The sequence below is a fragment of the Cryptococcus neoformans genome, chromosome 9 (assembly GCF_000149385.1).
Source record: "Cryptococcus neoformans var. neoformans B-3501A chromosome 9, whole genome shotgun sequence".
Taxonomy (NCBI): Eukaryota; Fungi; Basidiomycota; class Tremellomycetes; order Tremellales; family Cryptococcaceae; genus Cryptococcus; species Cryptococcus deneoformans.
The window spans coordinates 240159-253872 of NC_009185.1; the positions used below are offsets into that span (position 1 = coordinate 240159).

Genomic DNA, 13714 nt, shown 5'->3' on the forward strand with positions numbered 1-13714 from the left:
CAGCTATGGTAAGCCGACACCATCCCAAACCCCAGCAGCCGCTTCATTACCGCTCTTCTCCAAGATCTCTTTCAGCTCCCCGCTCAATAATTCTCCCAGCTTGACACCTTCTTTGCGGTGATGCACCCAGCTGCCGTTGATGTATTCAAAACGTGAAGGACCAGAGACTGGAGACGACATCCAAATTTGAAGGTTGGGTGGTTGTTTGTTGAGGACATACGTGCCGTATGGGGGAAGGGTAAGGTTGAGGACGCCAGACTGTGAGACATCGCCAGAGCAGAGGTGTTTTATCAGCTCTCTTGCCTTTTGTAATGCCATAAAAACACGCACAGAATACTCAATCTCCCAGTTCCCATTCCCGAAATCTTCGCAGAAAATCTCCAGACTTTCATTTAACGTCTCCATATCTCGCTCAGAAACATGTTCGTATTCGTCGTGCGAAAGCGTTGATGTTGGGGGTCTGAAGGTTGGTGAGCGTTGCAGTTAGGAAAGCACAGGTACATAGACATACGGTGGAAGAGGTTGGGATTGACGAGGAAGGGACGTAACAAACGTTCTTGCGGATGTTGCCCTTGAACGAAGGAGCGGGGAAGCGCGAGCCGAACGAGCGATCACGGGAGAAGCTGATCTCTCCGTTAGTGGACGTAAAGCTCTGAGGGATTTATTAAGGCAGTTTTTGGCAGCGAGCATGGTGAGCCTTATTTGACGATGTGAATGGAATGAGGCCTGTTTGGCGAGAAGAGTACGAGATCAAAATTGTAACTGCTGATTCGAAACCAAATACGAAATGAAGCATTGAATCGTAATTCCGACAGATGTCGTCGTCGGCGTGAATGTCGTTGCGTCAGCAAGAGGAAGCAGTCACGTGATTCCTGATGCAAGCGACTTGCCGGACATTGGCCGGTCTCCGAAGTTCCCCGGATGCTGTCCACAAACTAGCAAAGATAACTCGCTCAAAACTGTCCGGATCTCGGTACGTTCATGATATCGGTGCCTCTGGACCAGTGTCCTGATGTGCCGGCGGCGGTCTCTCGGTTTTCCAAAGCAAATCACTGGATCGGATCAAACTCGGCAAAGTGTGTTTTCATGTTTCATGTTTCTTTCGTGTTCGCTCTTTTATCCTTTTAGTTCTTCCAGGCAGAGGAACCCGACAGAATCCTTCAAAGAACTCATCAATCACGAGCTTTGACTTTGGTACGTCTTCATTCTCTGCCTACGTGTTTTTATCCTCTGCCTGTGTGTTTTTATCCTTTGTGTGTCTTATCCTCCGCGGTGTATCTTCCATCCTCTGCCTGTGTGTTCGTAAAAGCCTTTCCGAAGTCAAAAGGGAAAGGCCCAAGCAATTGAGAGGGGAAGAGTCTGATGGGAAGGTATGTCTTGTGTCTCCTTGAACGCTTCTTCGCTTCCATATATGCGACCAAGCATTCTCATATTTGTCCACCCCCTACAATTGGACGAGTGAGGAATGCCCAGTTTGAAAGATCAAGGGCTGAGAACCGCCTGCAAGACCATGTAGCGATGTGGAGTCAAGCTCAGTAGTATAATACGCGGCCTGCTGCATACTGCTTGCCCTGACAAGTCACGTGTACTGTATGAACATCCTTTTGCTTCACTCTCCTAGTTCGAATCAAGTTCTGGAAGATACGGAACACTAATTACGTTCAACAGTGCTGCATGAGATTAAGGCGATTATATCAGCAATAGCGAGATTCGCGGCTTGTGCATGTATACTTCTGACGGACTGTCATGCCGTCTGACGAGTTTCCCAGCCTATCTCAAACAAGCAGGCACGGTGATTCCGGTGATGAGTGTGTGTGCATGTGCGTTATCCATTCCCCACTCCCCACCCCCACGCTTCCTTGACCGTTCCTCCTGTTCCTTTCCTCCTACACTTCCAATTTTGAACCTGAACGTGATCCGATGATCGGCTTCTTCTAGTTGACTTCCAACTTTCAGTGAGAATTCCCTTTGATTAGTCCTTTCCCGACGTATCATTGGCTAACTAGCTACCAAAAAGACTTCATCTTCCTCTCAAGCCTTGTACCTTTTCAAAATGGCAACTGCGCGGCTAAAGGATATCCGCCTGAGCGGTGACTGGTGTTTGTCTATCTCAGGGCGCACATTCCTTTGAGGATACACTTTTAGTCCAGCAACCAGCAATCAGCAGGCACTACCTAGCCCGAAAGGTGGCTTTACTGATGAAGAGTCCGGATTGCTCCATTCTTTCATGAGTAGAAGGTGATGCCGGGCGGACGATCAAGGTAAGACAGCCCGTTCTGTTTTCAACTGCCAGCTATATATGGCTTTCTCTCATGCAACTTCTTCCTCTTTTATCCTGACTCCCTCTTCCCGCATCTGTCTGCTTTCCATCCCCCACTTCACTGTATTGCCAGCGTGCGGCACCCTTGAAAAGCATGTCGTCAATTGAAGAAATTTCCAAGGCAGCCATTACGGCTGACCTGGCTAGGAACCTAACTCCTCTAATCATATCGTGAGTGTCAACTTGAAAGCATTTAACACCTACTGACCACCTTTGGAAGACTTGGCGTGGATGCGCTAATGATGGGCGTTATTGGAAACCAGTTCCTGCGGTATTTGTTAACCACAGAGCACGAGTCGGTCCATATCAAGCTCGTTATTGCACGTTTCTTCCTACCCGCCTACTTTCACTAAGATCGCTTCTCTAACTGGTGTACATGTCTGCAGTACTTCGCCACAGCAGCAGCGGTTGCAACCACCTGCTTGTGAGTTAATTATTTTGGTTGCAATATCGTCTTTGGGCTAACAACATGTAGTACATGGGCAATGGAGGTGAACATGTTCGCATACAACTATGGGCAGTACGCCCAATTCACTTCTCAACACTGGTCAGCATGGTATGGCCTGCTCTGCTCCTTGACAAAGATCCCTGTGCAGGTAAGTTTCAAGCTTTGACGGCTTATAGTCAGCTCATTCACTCCTGGAAAGGCATTTTACGGCGAGAGAGCTTGGAGAATTAACAACCGGAGCGTGATCATCTCTGCAACCCTTCTCTTCACCTTGTACGTTTGCTATGACTTCAATTGGGCCTAAGTAAAGGCTGATGTCCTCATCAGATCATTGTCTGCCATCGGATCTATCGGATACACTGCCCTCGATCACAGGTTGGATTTTTCTGCTGATATCAGCTATGTGAGTCCTTCTTTGTGTCTTTATCGACTCTGAGCTGACAGGAACGCAGGCGGGAACGGTGTTCTTTTACCTCTGGGTGAGTAACTTTGTATTTAATTTACAAGGTCAAAAGCATTGACTTAAATAATAGCCCACCGCCTGTATCGTTTCTGATCTAATCAACACCGGTGGTATCCTGTGGGGTCTTTACAAGTCGCGAACAGGGTGGATTGTCACCGACAAACTCATCTACAAGCTTATGAGGTGTGTACAGGTTGGAAGGTTGGAGTGTAAGCTGATAGCATGTTAAAGGATCGCCGTCGAAGCCCAGATTCCTCCTACTATCTTGTATGCCGGGATATAACCAGTAGTTGGTTTATCATCGCTCATCATGTTGACATAGTGCTTCAATCGTATTGATGGCGTGGTCTCGAGAAATGGCTTCGATCTCTACTCTCTTTATGTGAGTTTCTGGCCAAGCCAAATCTTGTACTTCCGCTGAATCCGAGTGGAAAGGATCATGCTTCCCAAGGTCTATCTCACGGGAGCCCTCAGCGTTCTCAACTCTCGTGATACTATACGCCAGAATAACTCTACTTATTACAGCAATTCTGTATGTTGTAGACACCTTCCGTCCTTGTTCTGTAACTGATAATACGCATGAAGGACTTCAACTCTGGCCAGAAGAGTAGCAGGCGTCAAGCAGATACCGGCGTCACCGTCTCAACAGATACATATGTCGAGGTTGGTCACTTGCTCTATTTTCAGCCCAATGAGAGCTAATTGACGCGTTGCTGTAGAGTCACTTCTCGTACGAAGCTCCAAAAATGGGCTTGAACCGAATCCTCGCTAAAGATCACCGACATGATTCTGTTGACGACTTGGAAGCTGGAATGTCGTTATCCGCGATTCCCGTGCAAATGTCAAAAGAAGAACTGGTCGATGATGACAAAGGCCGGGTTCACATCTAGTTATGCGAGACGTGTTTGGAATGGTCGAATAATAGAGGTTGTCGGCAATTCTTTGTAGTGAAACCTGATCTGGCAATGGAAACTTTTTATGTTGTTACTCTACTATGACATAATATAGCTCATATGGAAATGTGCATATAATTCTTTGCTTTACCCCCCTGCTGCCTGGAGTTGAACTTCTTGTCTTTTGTTACGAAATAGGAGCCCCCAAAAAGCGCCACACTCAGGAATCGCCGAATGTCCGATACGGTGTCGGTGTCGTACGCGTGAAGCGATGAGCCATAACCGGGCCGTACTCATGCTTTTTCATTCATATTTCTTCCTCGACTAACGCTTGACAGAAAATCTACAACCACAATGGAAGACGACCGAGAAATGCGCGGCGACGAACCTATGGCCCCGGAGGCTGGAGATCGATGTGGGTCTTTTTCGGATTGGATTAGAACAAGGTTGGGTTTGGGATTGGATTGTGTTGGGTAGGGTAGAAAGAATGCGAGAACGGAAAGGACCGGAGAGGCTACCATCTTCAGGCTAGATGGTCAGCCAAAGATGTGCCAGATGGCAGGCGAATGGATATTGGGCTGGTAAAGTTAGGATGAGAAAAGATGGCGGGGATTGAAGCAGTGAGCGGAAGGGAAACGCGCAAGCGGACGTGGACACCCTGCCATCTAATCCTCAACACCGCCCCCATCCCCTTTCCCAATCCACCCTTTTCCTTTGTGCCTCGATTTTCGGAGTTTGGAGTTTAGAAATTGTATGGTACGGATAGAAGGATGGAGGAGCTGATGGATGGATTGGATGGACGTCAGATCGAAGGGACGATCGAGATAGGAGCAGGAGCCGAGAACGCCACAGCAGCAGACGCGATGAGGACCGTTACCGAAGCGTGAGTCGACTTTCCTTTACGGGTGGTACGTTGAGGGGCCGGGCGCTGGAGCAGTAGACTTTTTCTATCCATTGTGGATTCAGGACCTAACGCAAGATGACGATGGGGGGATGGATGTCGATGAGCAGCGTCGCAGATCTTACTCTCGTTCCCACTCGCGCTCCCGAACTCGCTCTCCTCACCGACACCGACACCGTTCCCCTTCGCGTTCTCGATCTCGTTCTCGTGACAGGCGCGACAGGGACCGCTCTCGATCCCGTGACCGTGGGGAGCGACGAAGTTACAGGGAAGACCGTCATGGTGGTGACCACCGTGGTAGCGGCCGACCTCGTTCTCCCCGACGTGGTTCAGGTAGGTATGGTGCGCCCCGACAGGACTGGGAGAAGAGTGTCGGCGGGCCTATGAACGCGCCTGCTTCCGAGGCCGAGGCTCACGCCAAGGTCAGCAAGAGAGAGAACAGGTTGTATGTGGGTAACTTGGCGTATGACTGCAATTACAAGGATCTTGCCAACTTCATGGAGCGAGGTAAGTGATATACAACGAAGCGGGCATTCTTGCTGATTTTATCTCAGGTGGTGGTAAAGTAGTATTCTCTGAGGTCCTCACCACCCCTGCTGGTCAGTCCAAGGGTTGCGGGTGAGTATTTCATGAGGAAAGTTCAATCAATTCTCATGAAAGTTACAGTATTGTCGAATTTGCCTCTCAGGAGGAAGCCCAGCGAGCCAAAGCCGAGCTCTCTGACAAGCCCTTCTTTGGTCGATCCGTCTTTATTCGAGAAGACCGTGAAGAGACTGCGCGATTCGGCGCTCCTCCCATCCCCGGCAAGATTGGTATCGCCCTTGGTGAAGCTCGTCATTTCCTTGGTAATCAGCAACCTCACGGATTCCACGGCCACGGCCCTGCTATTCCTAACAGGAATCTCTTTGTCGGTAACGTAAGTTTTCCGTCTGTGGCCTGCTGTGAATACAGTTAACCCTTTTGGTACAGCTTCCTCTCCAAGCTTCATGGCAAGACCTTAAGGACCTCATGCGTCAAGCTGGAGAAGTCATCCGTGCCGATATTGGTTTCAGGCCTGACGGTACTCCCAAGGGTAACGGAACAGTTGTCTTCTTGAACGCGGATGATGCCAAGGCTGCTATTGAGATGTTCAATGGCTTTGATTGGTTTGGTAATGTTCTTGAAGTCCGAGAGGTCAGTGTTCCATCTCCAGCTGGGCTGTCACTTCAATGCTCACAATTCATCGTAGGACCGATTCGCCCACGGCGGTGCTTTCCGCGGCCGAGGTGGTTTTCGAGGCGCTTTCTTCCCTCGTGGCGGTTTCGGCTTCCGTGGTGGCTTCCGAGGCGGTTTCCGTGGAGGGTTCATGGGTGGGGGTATGGGCATGGGCCACATGGGCATGAATGCGGTCGCTGGTGGTGTTGGTGCCGGCGGTGCTGCAGCTGCTGGCGGTAGGAATTTCAGCAACGACCTCTATGCCGACTACAACGGACCTGAGGGCGGTGAGGGTATGGCTGTCGACCAGGTTGCGCCATCGGGTTTGGAGCCCATTCCCGCCGAGCCCAACCAGCAGATTCTCGTTCGTAACGTGAGTATCCACCTGTATCTGATCGTGTTCACGAGTTTATTAACCATGTTTCAGCTCCCGTGGTCAACATCCAACGAAGACCTCGTCGAACTGTTTGAGACCATCGGCACCGTTACCCTTGCCGAGATCCTCTATTCTGGTGGTCAAAGTAAGGGAGAAGGTATCGTTCAATTTGCGGAGACGGCAGACGCGGCGAATGCATCTGAGAAGTTTATGGGATGGCCTTATGGTGGTCGTGCTTTGGGTAAGTTCAGCCTCGACCTCAACTCAAATGTCCAGGAGCTAATGCTACGGTGAAATAGATGTGCAATTCAACCCCAGGTGGCACGAGTTCTCTGCTTCGGCTATCAAGGTTCCCCAGGCGTAATTGGCTGGAATTGAGAGGAGGTCGAGTGAAAGGATAAGTCGCTATTAGATGAAGTGGAGAAAAAGTATAGGCGATGGAAAGGTTTGGAATGCAGGATCTCTATTCATTTGTGTAGTAATTGCTATATTGTCTGCGTCGCTTCTCTGCGCCTCCTGTTTCTGCTCTATTCGGAATTCATTGCGTCTGATGACCAAGAATAAATAAATAATGGATCAACCTCGCAAATTTGGGTTTGTAACCTTATCGAAGCTGGAATGAATGCTCCATCCGTAATCGGCCTGTTTTTTCGCTTGGACAATGTTTTTCAATGCTTTTCTTTCTGTATTCCTAATTTTCTTTTCCCTTCCTGGCACCATTGCCATTGGACTATTATATCTCAGACAGCGCAAGCAGCTCAGATCTGGCCTCCTCTCCAATTCAGCCCGTTGAAATTCCTCTTCTTTACGCCTACTTAGCTCATTACAAACCTACATATGCTCCAGTAGCTCATCACTTTGAACGAGTTGCATGGAATTATTATCCTGTTGTTGGCATTTGATACCAAACAGACCTCCTAGCTATTCTATCTTTATTCTCATCTGAGCTGTTACCGTTGACTGTGGGTTGTAGTGAGGCTGCCAGCACTGGTCCCTTTCTGATAAACCCAATACTCGTGCTTCGACGTTATCGTCCTCCATCTCGTTATCGATGTCGATGTTCTGGCCGTCAATGTCATCAGTATCCTGTTCTTCCACTTCGGGCGCGCCCAAAGGTGGATACAAAGCGCACCAATATCTCAAATAAAGTCAAGCCCGTAACACACGGGCTCAGCATGAGAACCATTGCGAAGTCCAGTGATATTCGAGTTATCTAGTTAGATGGGCATTGAATTGCACTGAAGTAGAATCAGGAAGTTTTGGCAGGGAGATGCTTATAGTGAAGAAGCTCGGGTGGCGAGCCTTTTCGTCCGAAACTCTGGGGATAGTGAAGATGACTGAGCTTGCAAAATCGAACAGGAAGCTATTGAGAACTTCAAGAATGGTAAGACTACTAAAGCATTTGTAGGATCGACAGAAAGTGGTTGGGCCCAAAAAAGGCTGGCGACTGCCCATTTTATAATACGTGCTTTATGACAATGACGAACGTAATAATAAGGTACGTTTGGAACTTTGCTTGATACGACAAGTCCTGAAGGATGATGACGATAAATGCTATCTTATCGTCACAAGACTTGCCCGCTTGGATTTCTGCTGTCGTCGTATTGGGCCCCGTTAAATCATCAATAATAATATGGGGGACATGGCCTTCGCGGTCGGTGGTCGCCCGGGCGCTGCCGCGAAGTTCCATTTCTTTTTTTATTTAAATTTCATTTTTTTGTTCTTCAGTCAGCAAATCTCCCATGATCCACTACCTCTTGTTTCCGTCGAAAACACCGTAATCTTCTCTCGCGTTGATGGCATGCTGACCAATTGCACGAGATATGAAAACCTCAGTAACCGCGGCCAGGCGCATCGGGATATGGGAGCGTCACTGGCGGTTGGCGCTTGGGCGGCTGTGAACAGCTTTCGACCATTTATCTTCGCCTAAACTCATCCTTCTGATACATGACTTTGACGAATAGAATGGTACATATTTGGAATATGAGATACACCCCCGGCTCTCCTTTCCCATTCCCGTGCTTACTGCGATCCACCATCTCTCTATCTCTGTCAGTCTTATCTGCCCGATATGTCTGCTCGTAACCTCGCCTCTGGTACGCCGTACCGCAAGAACCTGTCGCCAGCCAACAGTCCGCACTTCGATGCTCCGTCAGTATCTTCTACTTCCGACTCAGTCAAGTCGGCATATTCTGTTGGCTACACTCCTGTGCCAACTGCCGACCGTTCCTATTCCGGTTTACTTCACGGCACACTATCCAAAGTGTTCCGCAAGGGCGGTCAAGAAATCATTGTATCCGAAGAGCCTGTGTCTTTTAGCTCTTCCAAGGAAGACTCTGAATCCACTCGCTTCAATGGCTGTCCTTACATGAACGGTAGTATCCCTCAGACTCCGACACCAAAGTCGACGCCCAAATCAGCTTCAGTTGCCGTTCCTGTTCCTTTGCCCCCTCCTTCTGCTGCGCGTCTGAAGGTCCAAAAACAAAATGATTCAATCCCTCGAGAGAATGGCAACGCTCTGGCGGACGATGTGGGAAAGTTGACTGTTCGATCATACGAGAAGGATAGGGACCTTAAGTCCCAGGAGGTGTACGTATTAAGGTCCCGCCTTTTTTAACTTCCTAGACTGACAAGCACCTCAAAGTATCTATACTACATCCAACGGTGTTCCGGTGCCCCACCCGTATGCTGTTCAGCGGGCTGGTGTTAACGGTCCCCTTCTTCTGCAAGACTTCCATTTGATTGACTTACTCTCTCACTTTGATCGCGAAAGGTGAGTCTGATCATGACTTGGTTCCTAAACCTTGAGGACTGACTTTTGCATAGGATCCCCGAAAGAGTGGTTCATGCCAAGGGCTCAGGTGCCCATGGTACCTGGGAGTGTACAGACGGCCTAGAGGACCTCTGCCTCGCCAACATGTTCCAAAAGGGCGCTACCTGTCCTTTGACTATTCGATTTTCAACCGTCGGGGGAGAATCGGGATCTCCTGACCTTGCTCGGTAAGTAGTCTAATATTTCTCCTTAGGATTCTTGAACTGACGTTCAAGCTTAGTGATCCTCGTGGTTTTGCTGTCAAATTTAGAACGGCTGAGGGTAACTGGGACTTCGTTGCGAATAACACTCCCGTTTTCTTTCGTGAGTTACGCCCTTTTACCTAGCGTAATGAACAAAAATAATTTGCTGACATATTGTAGTGCGCGACCCAGCCAAGTTCCCTCACTTCATTCACACTCAGAAACGGGACCCAGCCACCCATCTTAGCGGCGGAGATGATTCCACCATGTTCTGGGACTACCTTTCTCAGAATCCTGAATCCATTCACCAGGTCATGGTACGTTATCATATTGTACACTAAACCAACTCGCCAAATGCTGACAGCCTTGGATAAACAGATACTCATGTCTGATCGAGGCATTCCCGCGGGATGGCGTCACATGCATGGTTATTACGGGCACACCCTCAAGATCGTTAATGACAATGGCGACTGGGTTTATGCCCAATTCCACCTCATCTCTGACCAGGGCAACAAGTTCTTTACGAGCGAGGAGGCATCTACCAAATCACCTGACTGGGGTCAGAAGGACTTGTACGAAGCTATTGGGCGTGGAGAGTACGTTTTGACTTTATTCCTGATAAATTCCTCTTCAAAGACGTTTACTGACTTACTTTCGCAGGTACCCATCTTGGACGATGAAGGTCCAAGTTATGACACAAGAACAAGCAGAGGAGGCATGGGAAAAGAAGCGGATCAATGTCTTTGACTTGACCCACGTCTGGCCTCATGGAGATTATCCACTCAGGACTATAGGCAAGATCACCTTGAATGAGAATCCTAGTGTAAGTCAGCTTATAATGCAATACTATGGTATCATATCTGAGTTGATCTTCTGTAGAATTACTTTGCTGAGGTTGAGCAAGCGACGTTCAACCCTGCTCACATGATCCCAGGCGTAGAACCCTCTGCCGACCCTGTACTCCAAGCCCGACTGTTCTCTTACCCTGACGCGCACCGCCACCGTGTTGGTGCCAACTACCAACAGCTTCCAGTCAATCAATCGGCCACCCCTTACGCAACGGGCAACTTTCAACGCGATGGTGCCATGGCTTTCTACAATCAGGGAGGAAGACCCGCTTATCTCTCCAGTATCGAGCCCATCAAGTTCCGAGAGAAGCGCGTCAACCTTAACAAAGTGCACGGTCAATTTATCGGTGAAGCTGTCAGCTTCCTCAGCGAGATCCGTCCTGAGGACTTTAACGCCCCTCGTGCCCTTTGGCAGAAAGTGTTCAGCGACGAGTCAAAGGAACGTTTCATTCAGACTGTCGCCGGGCACATGTCGACCTGCAAGCGCAAGGAAATTATTGCCCGTCAAATTGCCATTTTCCGACAAGTATCGCCTGATCTTGGTGCTCGTCTCGAGAAGGCCACCAATGTCAGGGGCTATGGGAGTATTGAGGGGATGTCTTTCAACGGTACTCATAATGGCTTTGGTGTTAAGCGTGGGGCGAACGGCCTTCGCCAAGATGCGGACGTTGTGTTCAATAATGGTGCTCCTCAGAAGACTCAGAGGGCTCGTTGACTCGTAATCTGCTTCTTAGTTGTGGCTATTTCTAGTGCGGTCGAATTAGGTTTGTTTAGGCGGTTTTCTGATGAACAAATAGTCGTCTAGATATGCATGGAGATTCGCTACAGATCTGTTGGAAGCCAAACTTTTCCACTAAATTTATTCTGTCTGCCATAACTTTCCACCGTCGCGTCTACTACACTGCACGATCAGCTAGCAAGGAAAACCATGGGTCGTTGTTTTTTTTTTTAAAAAAAACGACAATAGTGGGCGGCTATTACATACTTGCTCTACTAGCTAGGGGATTCTTGTGATAAACCGCTGACCAAGGTATAAAGCCGAAGACACCGTGCTTCAGCGGCTAAGCGGCTATCCCAAGACACCAAAAGGATCATGATAGCTGAATAATTAAAGATATCCTGTCTATGGAGGAACGATATTTATACTCCTATCACCTCATTATAATAAACTGGCAGCATTCAATTACATCACTATTCCACTACCACTTTTTTTAAAGCCTAATATCTGGGATCACCGGCTATAATGTCAGCCCATGGATCGGCCGAGTGAGTGCTGTTTCCATGAAACAGAAACTGTTTAGGAAGGGTGCAGAAATCCAAAGTATGTTGCTGAAGAGAGCATTTTCAGAGCGTACGAGAATTACGTGCAAGCAGGACGTCTAGCTGCTGAGGCTTATTACCATGCCTTACAATTGGCAAAGATAAACAGCGACATTACGCTTGCTGAGCTTTCCGAAGCTGGAGATAAGTATATTCAGGACCGAAGTTTTGGCCAAATCAACGACGGTGAGGTCCTTTTTTCGAAGCGGGATTAGTGACTACGAGTCCGGAAAAGCATACAGTTAGCTTAACAACTCAAACGCTAGGTATATGTCATCCAACTACGGCTCAGCTGGATTATATCATTTGTAACAACGCTCTCAAGTCTGGGAACCTTTTGAAAGCGGATGGCTCTCAACTGCTCAAACTTCAATTGGGCGCCCATATTGATGTGGGTTGCCGCAATCCCTAACATTTTGCTTTCGAACATTTTGCTTTCGGACTCGGACTGACAAGCCTCGTGTAGGGCTACGGCGCCGTTGTGGGAGGGAAGTAAGTGGTTAATGCCGTCTTTTATCATGGACCGATAGGGTGTTTTTAAGCTAAAGTAATTGGGCGATCAAATTACAGTTTCCTGCTTGGGGAATCGTTAGCTGCCAAACAATTATCTAAAACAGCCACTGAAGTAGCCAAGTTGGTTCTCGACCTTATAAAGGTTTTTACCATCATCCTGGAGCAATTTGTAGCACCAAATGACAACCTCTTCCCATTATTATTAGCCTGGTACGACAAACGGCGATCTGGTCAAGAAAGTTGATGAATATATGAGGCGTACTCCTTATCGTGGTGTCCCGGGTTTACTTGCCCATAATGTAAGTCTAGCTGAGTCAGGATTGTAAGTCCGGTATTATAAGATACTGAGGAGAGCTTCCTGGCATCAGCATACTCAGTACGACATTCAAGGACCCAAAGAGATTGATCTATTCCCATCTGGCGATAAACAGCATGAGGAAGGGATAACTTTTGAGACAGGCGAAGTGTACACAGTTGAGGTCTGGATTACAGACGCCGAAGACCCGTCGGTGAGTTTCCGGTTATCTCGTCCAAAAGGTATCGGCTAATTTATGGTTCGTACAGCCACAACCAGCCGCTGATCTTGATAAGACTCTCCACCAGATTCCTCCTAGCAAGGACATCAGCTCGTTGTCCGCGGAGATTAAGGAAGCTTACAACTGCATCACGAAGAAGGTCAGACTTTGTCAAGCTTAGCCTACTAACACTACAATCGGAAGCTGATGGCTCACGTTCAGGTTGGCACTTTTCCATTCCACACTCGAGTGCTTGGCGACTCAGCACTCGTCAACGCGGGAGACGTCTTGGAGGCGGCCGACATCCTAGCGACTTACCCTGCTTTGTGAGTGCACTTCCATATTTGATATGAAAGATCCAAGTTCTGAAGGACAATCAGCACTCTGAAGGATCGTTCCAAAGCAGTAGCGCAGAGCGTCGTGAGCTTCATTGTAACGATTGATGGCGTCCATGTCCTGTCCGCCCCTATTCTCTCTTGAGAGATAATCCTTCCTTAGAGGCTATTCAAAAATATCCTTGTCGGATACATTCTGCAAACTCAAGGTAAAGAATGATATGCAGGAGAGGGCTTGCTATATCCATAGGGGAAATTGTAAGGCCGTGTAAGAGGAAGGTAGTCGATATGGATATGACCAGTAGACATAGTATGGGTGGAGGTATATACGTCTAAAACAAATGAGAATTGATCCTTAAGGGATCTTCGAAAGGGTATGAAGTAAGTATATATACAATCCAGGCACGCTCTTTACTCGGCCTGTCTCCCTTTCCTTAAACCTTCTTCCTTCCGACCAACATCCTTCCTCAATGTTGGAACTTAATCTACTAATGGTCCTGACACAAATGCAAAATATGAAGTAATTTCAGGTATATGCAATTTGATGAACGCCCCAAGTACTGCCTCGTACAA

At 48.2% G+C, this 13714-nt stretch overlaps 5 protein-coding genes across 5 annotated transcripts; 4 read left to right on the forward strand and 1 right to left on the reverse strand.

Moving 5' to 3' along the window:
- Positions 1–3: 3 nt before the first annotated feature.
- On the reverse strand, positions 4–690 carry CNBI0780 (hypothetical protein; the record flags this gene model as incomplete). Its single annotated transcript, XM_768371.1, has 3 exons — positions 4–258; positions 331–460; positions 512–690. 3 exons carry the CDS (start codon positions 688–690, stop codon positions 4–6), a joined length of 564 nt encoding a protein of 187 aa, XP_773464.1.
- Positions 691–2414: 1724 nt separating this feature from the next.
- Positions 2415–4121, forward strand: CNBI0790 (hypothetical protein; the record flags this gene model as incomplete). Its single annotated transcript, XM_768372.1, has 13 exons — positions 2415–2491; positions 2541–2640; positions 2707–2744; positions 2796–2916; positions 2968–3041; positions 3096–3171; positions 3221–3247; positions 3302–3414; positions 3463–3498; positions 3554–3613; positions 3667–3763; positions 3817–3894; positions 3951–4121. 13 exons carry the CDS (start codon positions 2415–2417, stop codon positions 4119–4121), a joined length of 1068 nt encoding a protein of 355 aa, XP_773465.1.
- A 357-nt stretch (positions 4122–4478) lies between these two features.
- Positions 4479–6959, forward strand: CNBI0800 (hypothetical protein; the record flags this gene model as incomplete). The annotated part of the gene is made up of 9 exons (XM_768373.1): positions 4479–4539; positions 4931–5007; positions 5091–5532; positions 5580–5643; positions 5692–5941; positions 5995–6198; positions 6254–6592; positions 6647–6836; positions 6895–6959. 9 exons carry the CDS (start codon positions 4479–4481, stop codon positions 6957–6959), a joined length of 1692 nt encoding a protein of 563 aa, XP_773466.1.
- A 1707-nt stretch (positions 6960–8666) lies between these two features.
- CNBI0810 (hypothetical protein) lies at positions 8667–11173 on the forward strand (the record flags this gene model as incomplete). The annotated part of the gene is made up of 8 exons (XM_768374.1): positions 8667–9184; positions 9240–9368; positions 9422–9595; positions 9649–9731; positions 9791–9927; positions 9989–10206; positions 10271–10433; positions 10490–11173. 8 exons carry the CDS (start codon positions 8667–8669, stop codon positions 11171–11173), a joined length of 2106 nt encoding a protein of 701 aa, XP_773467.1.
- Positions 11174–11701: 528 nt separating this feature from the next.
- On the forward strand, positions 11702–13286 carry CNBI0820 (hypothetical protein; the record flags this gene model as incomplete). Its single annotated transcript, XM_768375.1, has 10 exons — positions 11702–11724; positions 11807–11964; positions 12045–12169; positions 12245–12270; positions 12349–12433; positions 12498–12590; positions 12660–12800; positions 12856–12966; positions 13029–13132; positions 13187–13286. The coding sequence occupies 10 exons, from the start codon at positions 11702–11704 to the stop codon at positions 13284–13286; spliced, it is 966 nt and encodes a 321-aa protein (XP_773468.1).
- Between the last annotated feature and the right edge of the window lie 428 nt (positions 13287–13714).